Source organism: Alosa alosa, chromosome 5, assembly GCF_017589495.1.
Source record: "Alosa alosa isolate M-15738 ecotype Scorff River chromosome 5, AALO_Geno_1.1, whole genome shotgun sequence".
Classification (NCBI taxonomy): domain Eukaryota; kingdom Metazoa; phylum Chordata; class Actinopteri; order Clupeiformes; family Clupeidae; genus Alosa; species Alosa alosa.
Window position 1 is genome coordinate 27,411,893 of NC_063193.1, and position 18,322 is coordinate 27,430,214.

Genomic DNA, 18,322 nt, shown 5'->3' on the forward strand with positions numbered 1-18,322 from the left:
AGACTTGAAAAAAGAATTTTCAAGTACATCTAGCTAATAATATAGTATCTTGTTTCATATTAGATGATAGAAACTGATGATGTAGGCTAAACACAAATGTCATTTCAAGCAACAACAGTGAAGTTTTCATGTAGGCCTAGGCTAGTTACTGTAATTGGGTCCGTGTACGTTTTTCATTCATTTGATTTCCGGTTTTGAAACAATACGCACATTCTAAAAATTGGGTCATTTTAAATATTGAGGACAATGTGTTCAAACAGGGATTTTGCTTGGGATTTCTCAGTAACAGAGGTGTGTAGAAATACACGGTTTGCACCCACTGAGAGCTTAAAAGTCTCACCTTTAAAACGAGCCATTGTATGTGTTCATAGCTATAACACAGACTATGCTGTGGCTGTACAAAAATCAACAATGGTCTAGATTGCTGGCACTCTAGGACGAAGCTTCCGAAACAGCTTGGCATTCAACGAGTTAACAGCAAGAATTCTCCATTACAACCAAATGTGCTTGGTCTTTTGATGCCACTTTTCAGATTAGCCCTGGATGAGCTATTGAGCATCACCTGATCTGAATGCGATATCTCGTGCCTTCAGCAGGAGTCTGACCTCACTGTTCATCCATGGTTTCTGATTAGGGAAAGCCATAATTTGTTTGAGGGTGGTGACACTGATGATGTTGGAGTGGTAGAGATACAGTTCAAGACGGAGGAGGCATATGAATCAGAGTCCGTGTGGAAGTCATGGGTGGCCTGAGTTGCGAACACTCTCCAGTCGGTGTCAGAACGCTGACTGTGTTTTTCAATACTGACTATCATCAAAATTTCACTGAAACACATATCCACTATTTGTCAATAACACCCCCACACACACACACACACATATATGAGCAATATTTCATTGAAAGTCAATTCTATTTTTGAGACAAAATAATTTATTATGTAACAAAAATAAAGTTCAAAAATTCAACCGTAGACACGCTACACACTTCTATGTAATACACATATGTAACAGACACACGTCTAACATTTCATGTCTTGTCAAGAATATTTTACCCTGCCCCCCTTCAACACACACACACTTAATTTCCAATTAAGATCATATCAAATATATTTGAATGTGTCTGGTGAAAAATATTCAGGTATATCAACGTTACTCTCCTTGAATATGACAGGAGTGTTCATGCCTAGTTTCTAAGTCCATCTCCTCATATTCCCCCTGGAGCCCAATTAACTTTCCTCTTGGAAAAGCTGGACCTGAACCTGGTCTTTTAGGGCTTTGTTCTCTCGGTAGATGTAGAGCGGGGACTTCTCGGTGGGGGACGAGGAGGCCGCTACTGCCACCGAGGAAGACTGCAGGTCACGGAAGGAGGCGACGCAGGGGTCCTGTTCCTGCAGTGCTGATGGGTAGCGGGGGGCCGACCTCTCGATGCGCACTGAGCGGCGCACGGGAGTGAGGAAGCGGACTTCCTGCCCATCCACATGCAAGGGTTCCTGATGCTGACTTCTTTGCCTGCTACGACAACACAAACACGCATACACACACACGGGTCAATTGTATCAAGTCCATCTTGTTTTTTATGTCCACAACAGCTTACTTTTACACTTTTTTTTTACCCATCTTGCGTATTAATGCATACAAATTTCTGTATGTATTTTCAATAGTATACTGCAAAACCACTTTCTAAACAACAGGAGATATATTTTATAACACACACACACACACACAGAATGGACAGCTAGAGGACTGGGGAACAGTTAGCTGAATTTGACGAAAAGTCTATTGGATTAGAATCATAGACTGCACCTTGACATTACTATTGAATGTTTAATAATAATAAAAAAATAATAACAATAATAACATCAAAGATTTACATAGCGCCTTTTTAAGCCAGTAGGGTGCCTAAGGCCCAATCATCAATTTTCAAACAATTAGAAAGACAAAAACATAACACACATACACTAGGTGGCCTAGATGTCATAGGCTGTGGTGAATAGGTTTGAGATGTGTTGACATGGAGAATGGGGCAGAAAGCATTGCTGAACTGATTTCTTCATTCTAGACTTTTGTTTTTAAACACAAAATTAGGTTAAGGGCCAGGAACGATAAGTATAAAGATAATTATTACACGGCTCTTCACAAGTAGAACGCTCCATTGACTTGAATGGGATTTCCCAAAGTTCTAGCGGTCATTATTTTCGACTAAAGGACCTCTGAAAAAAATAATGACTTCTGTCAATGGCAACGGAGTTTGTGATTCTAATTCAGGTCTTTAATATCACTCCGCAACTACTGGAACTTCATTCAAAAGTGAAAAGCAGACGGTTGATCAGCTGTGTTCTAAAGAAGGTTTGATTCAAGTTCAGCGTGTGTTGTTGCGAACTATTTGTTTCTCAGCAAAAGCCACAATGAACGGTAACAAATAGGCCATAGCCTAGGCTATGTAGGCTAAAGAGTCATATCGTGGGGAGTTTATTGTTTTGTTTTGGCAAGTAGCCGTGTAATAAGCGGGATAATGTATATTCGCTGCGCGTCGGGGTCCGGTTCGCCCTGTCGGGACTTATTTTCCCAATAATGACCGGCATTCTATTCATTATCCCTTACGTATAATTACGATTAAAGTGCCCACACAGACCAACCATAACAAATGTCTCTCCCTGTATTGATGAATGTGATATAGGGATGGAAATTAAATACAGTTGAGCTCATAAGTCTATGAACCCATGCTAAAGGTGACTAAAAAGAGGAATAAAAAAAAAAAAAAGTGTTTTGGAAATTGATCTTAATGCCTTAAGTAAAAAAACAGGAAATATCCAACCTTTAAGGTCTTTGTGAATGAACAATGTATCGTAAATAAATACATGTTCTTCCTTAAAATACAGGGGTTAAGTATTCACACCCCTATGATAAATTCCCATAGAGGTAGGCAGATTTTTATTTTTAAAGGCCAGTTATTTCATGGATCCAGGGCACTACACATCCTGATAAAGTTGCCTTGGCCTTTGGAATTAAAATAGCCCCACATCATCACATACCCTTCACCATACCTAGAGACTGGCATGATTTTGTTTCAGTTAGCCCAATAGCTGGTTTGATTTGCATTGAGAGATGATCTTATGGAAAGTACCCCATGCCAATCGTGAGATATGGTGAAGGGTATGAGATGATGTGGAGATATTTTAATTTCAAAGGCCAAGGGAACTTCATCAGTGTCCTTAAAGGTTGGATATTTCCTCATTTTTTTTACTTAAGGCATTAAGATCACTTTCCAAAAGTTTTTTTTTTATTCCTCTTTTTAGTCACCTTTAGCATGGGTTCATAGACTTCTGAGCTTAACTGTATTTTGTCCACCTGCTACTGCGGCTAGTGGATTCCAAAATCTACCACCCACCATACCATATGGTATGAAAATGTGAGATCATAATTATAGTGACCAAAATGATCACGGTTATTGATATTATTGCGGTACAATTAAAATGTGAATTGCTCATGTGAGCATAAGTGTAGCCCTGGACTGTTTATCTGACAAAACCCAGGTGGTGCAAGAAAACTTTATAGTGGAAATGCATACCCTGGAGTGGCTGTAATTTTGTATTTCACCACAGACGAGTCTCCTTTCACACCGCGGATCAAAGCGCCCACAGCCTTGGGAGTGGACAGGATGTTGTTTTGTTGCTCGGTAATTGCCGCCACTTCCTCCTCCTCGTCCAAAGTCTCCTCCTTGATCATTGTGCCTGCATTAGAGACAACCCTTTGAATTATCCATGTAAGTCTACAATGACACAAGGTTATCCATGTCTACAATGACACAAGGTTTCCATTATATTTGAGCAAATTTGATAATTAGGGGTGCAATTAGCATTTTTTTTATACAAAAAATAAAAAATCATCTACCATGATTCCTTTCTGCAGGAGCCATGAGAAGAACGTTTTTTGATTTTTACAATATTGGCCTGACAAAGCCCCATTCACTTTCCCATGGAGATTTTTCTTTGGAACCAGGAAGTGTTAAAATACAAGCATCTGGCTGACTTCAATATACAACCGAATTTCTCTAATCTATCCATGATTGTGAAACCTAGCAGTTTATTTTGTGGTGCAAGATAACCTTGATGATGTCATCAGGTTTTTTGTTTTAATCGGCTACTACTATGATCACATTCATGGGAACATCAAGAGATGAACTCATCAAGACATGCTCCTCTGCATCTAGGCGTATGTGGCAATGTGTGCTCATACGCATGACACCATTCCATTGTATTCTGCAAATTCACCACGCACGGAAGGCTTTCTTCGGGGGAGAGAAGTGCGGTGAGTCACAATATAAGCAATTCATTCTCACACAGTGAACCAAAGGGTAACCAAAGGGTAGAAGTGCTTAGGAAAATCACCAGGAATAAAAAGTTTATTTTGACAGCTGACAAAGTATATTTTCTCCTTTAAAACCACATGAATGACCAATGGCTGTAACCCTATTACTTCAACCTATTCTTGCACTGCTATAGTTTTTTATATTACTTTGACTACATTATTCTCTTATATGTCCATATTTATTTTATGCTGGTCTCTAGACTTTATTCTTGCACTGTTGGACTTACTTATTTGCACCATCACCATGACACTCACTCTCATAGAGCACCTTACCATGCATACAGAATCACAGGCTCAGTCCCTGCCCTCACTGCAAGCGCCTCATGCTTATTCATCCTTAAGCACACTATGTGGATATTTGATTTAGTACAGGGGTCTCAAACTCCCAACGCCATATCCGGCTCGCGTCCGGTCCAATTCCGGCCCGTGACCCATGTCAAAATAATAATGTAATCCGGCCCTTGAGGGTATTTTTAAATTGCGAAAAACAACGATACTGATTAAAATAGACGATAGATCCAAGTACGGTGACAAATCTCATTTGTATTCTCCTCCACTATTTCCTAGACATCCAGAGCTTGATTCAAACCCAAAATCGCGGCACAAAGTTTTCAGGAAATACGTGTATTACACGCGAGAAACACGAAGACGTGCATTTGTTCGTAATGATGCGGAAGCGACGCAGGCCATAGTTTTGCACAAATTAAAGCAGAAATAGGCCTACACCAAATGTTGAAAAACGTTCACGTGTGATGAAGTTTTGGGTATGCTATGTTATCCACCTATTCTGATTCTGAAGGAGAATATCTGCCTTTTGGAGATTATGATCGATCGTCTATTGACAGTGAGTCACGCGGTCGCCTGTGAATGGAGGTGCGCCTTTTTGGTGTATAATGACGGTGTCCACTAAGCATACCATGCTTATTTTGACCCTCTGCCCAACATAGCTTGGAGGTTGCAGTGGTAATCGTGATGATAGTGTCCGTAATGGATGTGGTACAGACAGCAGGGGTAGTAGAAATAGGACTCTGAAGAACTACAAAGTCACCCGCGATAGGAACTGATTTGACCAGGATACTTTATTGTAGGCCTTGTGGTTATAGGCTAGTAATAGTTTACTATTGTTGGTATACATCTTAGGCCTACTGTTTTCCTCTTAATTTGTTATGTGGGTAATATGACAAAAAAGAAAGTAAACCTGCTCAAATATGTTCAACATCCAGTATTTACTGAAAGGTGCATAATTTGAGGTACTTGCCATCCAGTGGCAAATTAGATGGGTAAATTTACCCCCTTCATAAACGTTGTTGTTTATACTCAAAGATTTTTACATTTACAGTAGGACTTTATCTCTGTCCACTTTCAAGCCATGGCCTTTTGAAATTTTGATACAAAAATCCGATGGTGTTGCTTTCTTAACCCTGACGCCTATTTTGCCAGGTTTAAAAAAGTTGAGGAAAATATTTTTATTTAGTGTGAAACACACACATAGGCCTATCTGTTTTTATGTTTGTTTTTATAATTTGCATTAATATTTATCTTATCATTATTTTATTTATAAGTTAAGGTTGCTAGCACAGGTGTCTAAAAATAGATACAAAGACTTGCACTTTCTGTTTGTAGTTTTGTGTTTGAAAATACAGTATTTGAAAAAAAAAAAAAAAAAAATTGCATTTTAGGAAATAGCCGTTCTTTTTTTTTTTTTTTTTTTTATTCTTCAACACTGAGGTGGACCTCCAATCAGATGACGTTAGCAGAAGTGGCTCCCAGCTCATTTGAGTTTGAGACCCCTGATTTAGTATATTAGTACCGTATTTTCCGGACTATAAGTCGCTCCTGAGCAGGGCTTTGAACCAGATTTTTTTGCCAAATGGTTCGTTCTGAAGAGAAACAGTATTTTAACGTTTCCGTTTTTGGTTCCCACCCTAAAATTGACGTTCCCGAACCGGTTAGAACAAAAAAATATTGTTCCTGAACCGGTTAATAACATTCCTTGTCAGCTGTTGGACAAAAATATGTATGCTTTCAAACTGGCTATTATTAGTATTAATAGCTGCACCAGGGTCTTCCTATAGCCTTTTCCTGGTCAAAAAAAAAAAAGATGCTGTCATATATACAGTATATTTTTGGTGGGTACTGTAATATTGGATTCTTGGATGCCTTCCCATTGTCTAAATGCCAAAATGAGGACTATTACGTTTTTCCAATTAAATTAAAGCTGTAGCCTAAACGTTAATGCTAGGTTTTTCCAACAATGCCTAGTAAAAAGAGAAAACAGGTGAAATGAAATCATTGAGATTTGGAGACTTAATAGGCCTTTTGATTGCCTGCTATCAATAAAGTTTCTATCTATCTATCTGAATAAAATAATAGTCTCACTACATTAATGAGAATCAGTGTGTGAGAGGGTTTGCTTCATATTGACTAGCAATGAGTAAGTAAAAACCAGACAGAATGCTGACTACTGCTGACAATGCAGCAAAACTTCATTGTATTTTTCAGGAATATTCGATATTCAGCAATCTTGCAACTGAACTATGCCTAAAGATCAGTGGTAGATAAGATTTGGATAATTTCTCATCCAAACTGAAATGTCATAGAAATGAAGTGCTAGCCTAGAAATCTAGACACACCCTAGTGGCAGCAAATGTAATTTGCAGTCAGGGTAGTCTAGCAACTCTCCGTTAGCTTGTGAGCTGGACAAATTAAACTTCGATCAGGCCAAATCACATCGTGTAGGCCTATAGAGTCGGTGGGTGGGCTTAACATAAATATGGTAGAGTTGTGATGGTTCCGTGTGAATTCCCTGCTACTTGAAAACAAAGATGGATGCTGCTGCTGGCAAACAGCGAGACGCGAGTTAAGCTTTTTTTTTTTTATGTTGGCAAAAGTTTGATCAACTAGCTCCACTGGTGGGAAAACGCATGGGACTCATGAGTTGTTGCACTATCCTATTACGTGCAGAGGGAATTTAAAAGACAATCGTTTATCCCGCCCCTTGGATTGAGCACTGCGAATGGTGAGTTCCCAGACCCTACATCTTGATCTGGCTCATCAGGCTAGAAAAGTGCAGATATCCAAGCAGAAATCATGGCCTCATCCACATGCCAGCGATCGGATAAAGAAGGGAGGTACACCAGTGGTGGTGATGGACTGAATGAATGTCCTTTGAAGTAGGATTTATGAAATTGTGTTATTCACCATCTTTCCTATAGTTAGATAAGTGAGCAAAAGCCTTTTTGTCATGCATTGTCTTCGTACAGCAGTCCCCCCGCTAGCTTATCTTAGCATATTGAACGGAATCTCTCATCCCGGCTAGCATGTGAGTAAAAGTGAGCCAACAAAAAAGAAATCCCTAATTACTTCTTTTGGCTTGCGTATTCACAACAAGTACAAATGGCAATGTAGATTAAGACGAGGCAATTTCCTACGTAGATATTGGGGCGAAGCACTGCTACTTGATGCAGAGATATCACACAACACATGAATACCTTGTCTCACTCGTCACAGCACAAACAATCTCTGCACCCATTTGTACTGTAATGCATGTTTGCATTGCATAGAACTGGTGTTGTGTCATAATGTGTCAATAACATGTGTGTTTCATTGCTTTATGTTAATGTAATAACTAGGCTGCTCTGTCAAGTAGTGCTCCGCATAGTGGAAAATTACCAACCTTTGATCAAATTTCCCTTCGTCTCCTTCTTTTTCAGAATGTCAAACACCACTGCCCGTAGGTCGTCTACTGGCTGTGTGAGAACACACACAAAAAAAATGTACAAATGTGCACTCCTTGTAGAATTGTGAAACTTAAAACGCAACAACAAAACCTCAGAAAAATCTCTCACCTCTCTCACGAGGCGGACGGCTTCTTCAAACAGCGGCAGAACCTCGTAGTTGCCCTCTCTCTCCATTAGCCTAACCTGGCATATCCAGTACTTGCAGAACTTTTGGGCCATGGGCACGCGAGACAGCACCTCCACAACTTGTTCTGAAGGACAGCCCTGTGCATAGATGAAGAAGTATAATCTAAAGGTTAGCATTTCAAGGACCTGGGGTAACACTATCCATATAGTGTGTAGGCTCAACAAATTCAAAGTTCATTAGGGCAGCAACAATTAATTAATTAGTTGTCAACAATTAAAGTACTTATCAAATATTTTGGTTATTGTGAATCTGGTCAAGGAGTTGTCCTTGGCTGGGCAAAGTCCAGTGAGCACAGGGGCTCTGGTAGCCGAAAGCACTACACTCGCAACACATGAGGAAACAGGGGGAAAAGATTGGGAGAAAAGAGAAATGGGCCAGCAGCCATTAAGTTCAACAGCAGATGAAACCGCCAGTCACTTTCCGTAAGGCTGTAGAAGAATAAAATGGAAAATGAGGCAGCCATGGCCTTTTTACTTTACGTACGGCTGCGAGAATGCTGGCTTCAACCATCAGTGAATCACAACCACTATGAATGAGATCCAGAGTTCAGAGTTCTGAGAGAATGAGAGGCGTAAAGAAGGCCAAGCATTATGCTCTCACATGTGTGCACACGCGCACACACACACACACACACACACACACACACGCACACACACGCACGCACGCACGCACACACGCGCACACACACACACACACAGACGCACTCTCTCTCTCGGTCACTCACTCACACACACCCCTACCTATAATTCTAGTATTATTTCTACTACTGTCTATTTTGTACTCTTTTGTGCTTTATACATTGTATGCTGTATCTCTGTCTTCTTTTCCTTGTGATACTACTGTTTATTTGTAACACTAGCTTTGGCAACACTGTACCAAACAGTCATGCTAATAAAGCCCCTTTGAATTTGACAAACAGATTAACCGCGCATAGGGATGTAATGGTATGAAAATTTAACCGGTTATAGTGACCAAAATTACCACGGTTTTCGGTTTATCACGCGGTATTTCTTAAAGTGTGTTCATCAATATGGTCAGAAAGCACTGAAAGCAGGCCTACACAAACTACACATCGCAGTTAAATCCATCAATTAGACAACAGAATCAGTAGGGTAGCAGTTTTGTTTCCAGGCCTACTGTATGTCAAAAGCTGTATATTAAGCTTAAACACACGGTTTCCACACTGTGGTAATCAACCATGATAATTATGATATTTGAAAAGAAAACGGTAATTGTCATCGTCAACATTTTTATTGCGGTTTACCATTATACCGGTAATCGTTACATCCCTATTTATGCAAACCTAGCCAATAAAGCTGATTCCGATTCAGTGGAAAAAGTGTGCTGTGATTTCTGTGACTTAACTGGACATATTAATATATATTTTTTTAAAAAGGACGCTGTAGATACAACACCAGCTTAAATTAAAGCAATGCATGAAAAACAAAGTACTTGGGGAATTGGTCTTGGCTGTGTAGTTTTGTACACTATAGGCAAAGTGTGCATGGTTCACTCACATATTCACCATCTAACAAACACTCACCAACCAAATAGTAGACAAATAGTAGACAGCACATCATCCAGTGCCAAGTTCCTGTGCCTGCAGACCTGGACACTCACCTCCTCAAGCAGCTGCAGGCAGTCAGTGAGTGACCGGTCCACGGCACACACCAGGCTGTGGAGGTCGTCCTCCTCCTCCATGGCCGCCCAGTAGTGCTGAGGCAGGGCAACGGACTTCCTCATCGACTTCCGGATGGGCATAGGAGGACGTTTGTAAGAGATGCCCTTGGCTTCACGCCACTCCTGAAGTTTCCGCCTGTAAACAACCAAACAAACAGCAAAAACAGTTAAGTTATGTTAAGGTTCCCAAATCACGTAAGTAATGTCGATGCTCGAGGTCATGGTGCAAAGGATGAGCAGAAATGACTCTGAACCATCTCTTTAATATAGTATAAATATAGTTAAACCTAGGGGAAGGCAGACAACACATGGCATGCTAATATAAACCAGACAAAAACAGGGAAGGCAGATACCACTTGCCATCCTAATCTAAACAGGACAAACACGAGGGCAAACAACCATGAAAGGAAGTATGCCATAATTAAACAGTATGTCTTAACTAGGGTTGCAAAGAGGTGGAACATTTCCGGTAAATGGTGTAGTGCTGCCACTAACTTTCGACTACATTTTGTGATTAGTCGACTAATCTAAACTACTAATTTGAAAAAAAGAAAAAAGAAAATCAAGTGTTTGTTATAAGTAAGGGATTTAGTCAAGGGTGTTGCACAGAATACCTTAAATGGTTTCCTTAGTTAAAGAAAAAAAGTTAAGGCTTTTTTCCGGCACGAAATTTCTAGTTTCCACAGAGAATGTTCAACAGCTGTAACTAACTGGCTAGTAAGCGATGCTGTTAGTTAACCGAACCAAGTAAAGCCTAATGATCTTATCATTTATTTTACCTTAAAAATATTCACTGAAATTATCCAGGTTGCAAGTAAAGCATGTTATAAACATGAACTGAACAATACTGGCTAGTAGAGATGATCCTGTCATCAGTGCAACAAAACAAACTTTATTGTTAACGATAAGCTCATGGTAGGCTAACAAGACGACATCCACATTAATTCTGTTAGCCTACCACTAATGTTATTTAAACAACACAATAACAATATGGCATGTAACTGATAGGGCTTTTTTGACAGAGGAAGAATATTAGTGGGGAGATTTTATTTTCAAAGTAGTCAACGCCCATATTAATGCAAATTGTCTCTTAACTAAGTCACACTTGTTTTATATGTCCTTTTTAGATTTACTTGAATACTGTGTAATGTAGGCTACCTGGGCTTAAAACAAAAGTAGGCCTATAATTATTGCAAGTTGCACTAGGCTACTTTTTGTATTGGTTTTATAAAAGATGTTTGTGAAATTTGAACAGTAACAGTTATGTATTTTGACTGAAATTGTCTATGCATTCTGATTCATTAGAATCATGGTTGGCTCTTCTTTGTAAACAGCACAATTTTCTGGGGCCATGTAAACCTGTAGGCAATTAAGTGTGGAATTATTCTACAATATTCACTCATCATGACCATCCTAAGTCAATCTACTGCAGCGTTTCCCATACATTGACTTATTTGTGGCGGCCCACCACAATAACATTGACCACCACACAATGATTTTCCAGGTTGTACTAAATTGTGCTTAACCCATTCGTGCTGGATGCTGCACGACGCAACATTCTATCTCCCGCCTGTTGCTGCATAGCGCAGCATTGACTCTCCCGCTGGTTGCTGCGTAGCGCAGCATGCTTTTTATTTCATGTTTCTAGGTGTACAGAGGCTTAGATATTAAGGTTTTGGTAGACGTTGACAATTCTTAGTATTTTTTCAGAAAACCCTTAGGAAATAAGGTTATTTAGTCTAGAATGCCATAGGATTCTATAGGCGTTTTTAGCAGGCATTTCAGGACTAAATGGGTTAAATCTGGTTAGCATCACAACCACGCTGTGCTAATTTGTTGAAAACTGTTGTATTCAAGTTAATTCTGCAAACCAACCACCACAAATGGAATTCAATGCTGTGGAAAAAAAAAAAAAAACTGTACTGCAGTAATTCCTTTCTCAACCAGTAGATTAAAATGTAGGGTCTGGGCACTCACCGTTGGCAATACTCAGTCCGAGGGGCAGGATAATCAGTTGTCTTTCAAATTCCCACTGCTCGCAATAAGACAGCACTATGAGTCCCATGCGTTTTCCCACCAGTGGAGCTAGGCAAACTTTTTCCAACTTAGAAAAAGCTTGTGTAACGCTGTTCGCCAACAGCAACATCCATCTTCTTTGTTTTCAAGTAGCAGGGAATTCAAGCCAAACCGTTGCAACTCTGCCATCAATCATTATGTTAAGCCCGCCTAACGTCTCTATACACGATTTGATTGACCTGAGAGAAGTTTAATTTTTCCAGCTCACAAGCCAATGGAGAGTTGCTAGACTAGCCCTGGCAGCAAATGTAATTGTAAATAGGGTAGGCGGTCAATAGTAAAACGACATTGACAAAAAAAAATTGCCGTCAACTAATTTTCATGGTCGATTATTTGTCGACTAATCGCGGCATCATTAAAATGATGTTTGACGTATGTGAAATTCAACTGAATTTGCATTAAATTAGGTTGTTTTAAATAATATAATGCTGCAAGATGGGGGTTTTCCCAACTACATTTTAAATTTCATGTTAGACATATATATAACTTGCAATATTACAAATGTCCAGTTTATTCCCATTAATTCCAATGTAACATTTCCAACTTAGAAAATTACCAGAATTTTGCAACCCTAGTCTTAACTAAACAGTAACAAATTTATGACTTCAGATCTTCTGCAGTTCAGCAGAGCAGGTGTTAGCTGAACACCAAGGGGGCGTTACCATGGATTAAGCCTAGTGTGTTTACCACTCTTTGAAAGAATGTTTAAAGGTTGTCATACAGTACCAAGACAAAGTTGGGATAATATGTCCCTTCAAATTACTAGGAGCTTGATTCTAGAATGAGCAACAAATCAGCCATGATTAAACTTACAGCCGTTCCTCCTGTGCTGCAGTGGACTTCTTCTGAGTTGACTTCAGCTCTGTTCCAGGCCCGACGGTCCGTGGCCTGCTTTGCATTGCAGGGGTCTTTAGGTAGTCCGGGACAAGCAACGGGCCGGTGCTCTTCCCAAGACGTGGAACAGTCTTGGTGATGGCTGCAGGTGCAGTGGCAGGTCTGCAGCGTGGCCTAGATTCAGGGGGAGGCAGACTGAAGGTGGACGCCTTGGCTGTAGTGGCAGTCCTCGGTCGCAGGGCTGCTAGGGGTCCGCCTGCCCTTGCCTTGGTCTGGGGTGCATTTGACGAAGCTGGAGTGTTGCTGGTTCTGGAAACAGCTGTTTTTGCAGGCTTGCTGACAACTGAAGCAAGAGGTTTTCTACCCAGAGCTGTGGGTTTTTGGTTGTCCTTCAGGACACCTGAATGCAAAGTGGATGTTTGTGAGATATCTTTTACTAGAGTAGATCCTTGACCCAAAGGCCTCAACTTTGAAGCCTGGCTGACAACATTGGAGCCACGTGAAAAGATGGAAGTGCTTACGGTCCTTTTCTGTGTTTTGTTGTCTAGGGGCTTAATAGATTTAGCATTACACTTAGTGGAGTTGTTAGAGGTCAGTCTTTGCTCTACCCCTTTAAAGTCTTTTGAAGTTACTTGTGACAGCCTGGAGTTTGTGCAGCTTTTTGGTGCAGATTCTCCATTAGCTCCAACACTATCTGTTCTCCCCACGGTTTTGAGGGTTTGCTGAGATTTCTTCTGCGCCACAACTCTTCTCTGTAAGGTTTTTGACTCCGTATGGTTGAGGAGTATGCTGACCAGAGGTGTTTTGCAGGGATGAAAAGGAGCTTTGTTAGCCTGCATAGAGCCATTTGTGGTTTGGCATGCAGAGCCAGAATTCTTTTGACGAGACTGCACTCTGTTAGGAACTATACCAGCATGGGTAGATGATGGACGCTGCTGTGTTTTCAACAGCTCTTGCTGGACAACTCTGCCAGAAACCAGAGTGCGAGTTTGAGTTGTGAAACATTGGCCAGAAGCCAGGGGAGCTCTTTTGGAAACAACAGGCTGCTGTGGAATCTTGGGTTTCTGGACAGTCTTGGATATTGGATTATACGAGTGTGCTTTCTGCATGCCATTCTTCAGTGTTGAGGAATTTGGCACCTGGTTCTCCTTCTCCAGCTGGGAAAACAACACAAAAACACACATACATCATGATTTCATGTGAATAAATTCAGGATGTGACTAACCAATCATTTTAATAGTTTTCAAAACAAGGAATTGTCCATCACAAAAGAAAACTTGTGCAATATTTGTTCAAGATTTCTTCATAGCAATTTGGCAGGAAGCTCCACAATTCTTCAGGGAGTAGGTGTGTCCACTAAAACAAATTTAAATGGGTGTGCTCACATGTAGAAGTACAATACTTAGTCTGTCTCAGCTCTCTTTATTTGCTTTCTGAAAGGGATGATGGACTCCACGGCATTCGGTTCACAGAAAGAAATGCACATTTGAGGTGGTAAAACGGCCCACCCACACACATGGGACGAACCAGCAATGGAAATACAACAATGAAAATACAACAGTCAAGTTTGTTGTACCGTAACATGTACTTACATGTGTTCTTCTGGTACTTGTTTTTTTAGGATCCAAGCCATCCCGAAGATAAGGCCTGAAACAAATACCATAATGTTTATTTTACCTCTACACATGACTACATTACCAGGATTGTCATGACTGAACATATCACACATTAACTGAAATACTACTGGAACAACCAGTATTTGGTCACTTAAGATAGATGCCCTTAAAAATAATTATACTGTATTATTGTTGCCTGTTTTTGTGTTAAAATTCGCTAAACAAGTGAAAGTTGCTATGTCAAAATGTAACTGGAGATGAAGTACATGAGTACAGTGTTTCCCATACATTGATTCATTTGTAGCGGCCCACCACAATATCAACATTGACCACCACACAATGATTTTCCAGGTTGTACTAAATTGTGCTTAAATCTGGTTAGCATCATAACCACGCTGCACTAATTTGCTCAAAACTGTTGCATTCAAGTTAATTCTGCAAACCTACCACCACAAATAGAATTCAATTCTGGGGGAAACACTGGAGTACTTGCTTTTAAAAATACTTAAGTATTCAAAAGTACAAATATTTATCCGTTTTAATGTTTTATAATGTAATGTTTATTTAGTCAACAATAGGGTGTGTACATCCTTTGGTCACAAGGACTTAAACCAGTGGTCCCCAAACTACGGCCCGCCACCTCATTTTGGGTGGCCCCCCAAAACATGTCCGTGGATTTAGCAACCGGCCCGCACGTGAGTACGACATCGTCAAACTATAACCTCCGCAATTTCCCCCATTCATTCTCTATGGCATGTCTTAACAGTACACATGTAATACTCTTTTTGTCCACTTGTGGTTATTTTGGCGCTGTTTCACATTTGCCATCAAAAACAGAATGAAATGTAGGTCTACCTGCAAACAATGTAAGAGGCCTATGCTGACTGCATCAGTGCTCAAAGTATTGTAAAAGTTTATCAATTAATTGTTAATAACTAACTAACTTCTATTCAAGTCATATTTCTGGGACATTCTGGGATAATTATTTCTATTTTGTATTCACACGTTCAAATGTTCATAGGCCTACAAAGAGGTCACAAGTTCAGGTGAGTGAAAGTTAGAATGGTGGTCATTTCAGACCACTTCAGCGCTTCATAAAATTCTCATAGTTTGAGAACTTTACATTTTCAGAGTTCAGAGTTCACCCATTTTTAATAAAATATACTTTTGGGAATGCAAAAGTCTTTTTATTAGTATTATTTAATTTGAGTTACGTTTTACACTGATATGGCATGATGGCAATATAAACACAGCTAACAATGGTATTGCAATAGCCTATAGATTAAATGTAGCCTATAGATTAAATGTAATGGAATATTCGACTAAGGTAGACTGCTGTTGTTCACAGCACTAAGCTATTTATGGTTACTGATATCTCTCTGGCCCTCTCTTAGAGCCAGGCATAGTAAGCTGGCCCTCGGAAGAAAAAGTTTGGGGACCACTGACTTAAACAGACCTTTAGTTACTTGAATCCAGCATCAACATTTTGCCTACTTTTTGCAACTGTTTAAAAGGATGTAATAATTCATTTTAAATTGTTAATTCATTTTCTGTTCAAAAATATAAAACATTTTCACCATTTCTATGTGATGTCTAATTTCATTCCAAATTCACCATGATCATGGATGATATCCTGATGAAAAATCTGCTGTCACTATCATTACCACAGCCAAGTTCAAATTGAAGTATTGAAAAAAATAACTAACTTCAATATGGTCTATTACATTATTGCACTGCACTTCGGGCCTTATTTGGATGTAAGAAATCAGTGAAATGGCGTCTTCTGGTGGCCGCACAGTGCAACGGCACCATGAAATATTTAATTTAACAGGAAATTACGCTAGAAAATCTTGTTATGATAGCAGTCAAATAGGGATTGTCAAAGTCCTAATTTTTAATTTGTGGTTCATCAAGCTCACTCACTATAAAACACTCATCGCATCTAGGCTACTACAAGTAGTGATATGAATTCTGATGACCATTGTATGACCATTGAACCATTCAAGGATTTGTACAATTGTGAGAAATTGTGGGAAGTTTACATAGCTTAGGCTAAACTGTATGTTTCTTTCGTCCCGACCAGGAGGGATGAATGAAACATTGAGCATGTTCCACTTTTGCTTACATAATTCCTGAATGGTTTTGTTTAGAGTTAAAAATGCAACTGCATTTGACAGAGGGCAGATGTAGGTTATTGCTAGGGATAAAATACTAGCTTTCAGTGTGGTATAATCTCTTTGAAACACTTTTTAATTAAACGGAATATACAATTGTCCAGGCTGTCCCCTATGCTAGGCTAGAGGTGTCCCATATTCAAGGGGAATATTCTCAGCCCTATGTCTTGCCACTCTGTTTCGGGACAAGGTAGGCTAGGCTAAGGGAAGAAAGAGAAATGGGATTATTGGGCCTTAGGGTCTGTAGCATTATGAATAACGTTATGCTTCCATAGACCCCACCTCATTGGTAGATAGCTTAACCAGCAAGCCAGTTTTTACACACATTAGGCAAGTTTAGATCAAGGTTAGTCTTTAATTGGTGTTTATTTCCTTCCTGTTTCATAAATAAATACTTTACGTATTTAATTGAGAAGTGTTTGCTGATTTGTATTTGATTTTGGATGACTTTGTTAGGGTATTTGCCAGCTCAGACAAATTTAACAGCTACAGAAATAGATTGCCATAGATAGTGTAAGTTATTGTGGGGAAACATGTCTTGGAGGAGTCGCCAGGGGCAGCCCTGATGCAGAGAATATCAAAGTTGGCGTCACCTTACAATATGTTATGACAACTTTCAACTCTGACTTTGCGTGAGATTTACAAAGGTTGACCAAACTAAATTTTCAATCCTTTGTTTATTAGCGTGAGATGCACTGAAGAATATTTCCATAATAGCAAACAAACAGTTAACAAGACATAAGCTTAGTGGCAGTACTGTCTAATAAGAGGCGTTCAGAGCCACAACTTTGACCATATAACAGCATATCGATCAAAACCATAGATCAAAATATAAACAAACGTTGTTTCCCTTTCTAAACTGGCCACTCGTCTCCTGGCGCTGAAAACGTTAACTGGCCGAAAACCGGGTGGACGTGGCTAATGTGGCTATCACGTTATGGTGCAAACTTACTTTGGATTTGGAGGTTTCAGCCTTCCTTTGGATGCCAAGTACTCCATGAGTTTTTGCTTACGCATCTCTATCAAAAGAATTGTATGGTTAAGATCACTCTGATTACCAGCATGACAATAACAGGAAATTGGGTATATCTGGCAGTTAGTTACTTGCTAAAGTCAACCAGATAGCACATAGCTGCTACAGCTGCGACGCTAATTTAGCAGCTAACGTTAAATTGCTATTCTACCCACCACAATTAACTAACGTGAGTCGTGAAGTTACTTTATGCCTTAAATTAACAGTCGTAACGTAACTTTAACGACATATCGATATCACACTAATACAATCTAGTAGCTCTATACTGCTTTCGAAAAATAACCGGTTACCTAGCTAATCTAGTAAAATCTAGTAAGTTATCTAGCTAATCTTGTATTTTGTGTTACATGCCATCTCTTAGAACTAGAACTAGTTAGCTTTGCATTACGTTAACTTTAACATTACCTGCGCCAGACAACTTTGGTCCAATTTCTATTCCATCCATTTCGAGCACTATAGTTATCAAAAAATTATACAAAAAACGTTACGCTTTCTGTGCAGTCGATATATTTCATAACTTATAAATCTCTTCAGACGCAAACTGTTCTTTACTGACCAAAACACACAGTCAGTTCTCATGTCAGTTCTACGCCCCCTTCCGGGTAGCCGTTTCGA

General features: G+C 39.7%; 1 protein-coding gene across 2 annotated transcripts; it reads right to left on the reverse strand.

Moving 5' to 3' along the window:
- Window positions 1-923: 923 nt before the first annotated feature.
- ckap2l (cytoskeleton associated protein 2-like) lies at window positions 924-18,322 on the reverse strand. 2 transcript variants are annotated; one of them, XM_048244637.1, is made up of 9 exons: window positions 18,113-18,322; window positions 17,627-17,693; window positions 14,477-14,531; window positions 12,864-14,041; window positions 9,915-10,110; window positions 8,216-8,371; window positions 8,044-8,116; window positions 3,568-3,730; window positions 924-1,508 (listed from the first exon to the last, which is right to left on the reverse strand). In XM_048244637.1, exons 1-9 carry the CDS (start codon window positions 18,150-18,152, stop codon window positions 1,226-1,228), a joined length of 2,211 nt encoding a protein of 736 aa, XP_048100594.1. In that variant the 5' UTR covers window positions 18,153-18,322; the 3' UTR covers window positions 924-1,225. The 2 variants fall into 2 exon arrangements, with proteins under 2 accessions (XP_048100594.1, XP_048100593.1); XM_048244636.1 differs by having other exon boundaries at window positions 924-1,511; window positions 18,113-18,321.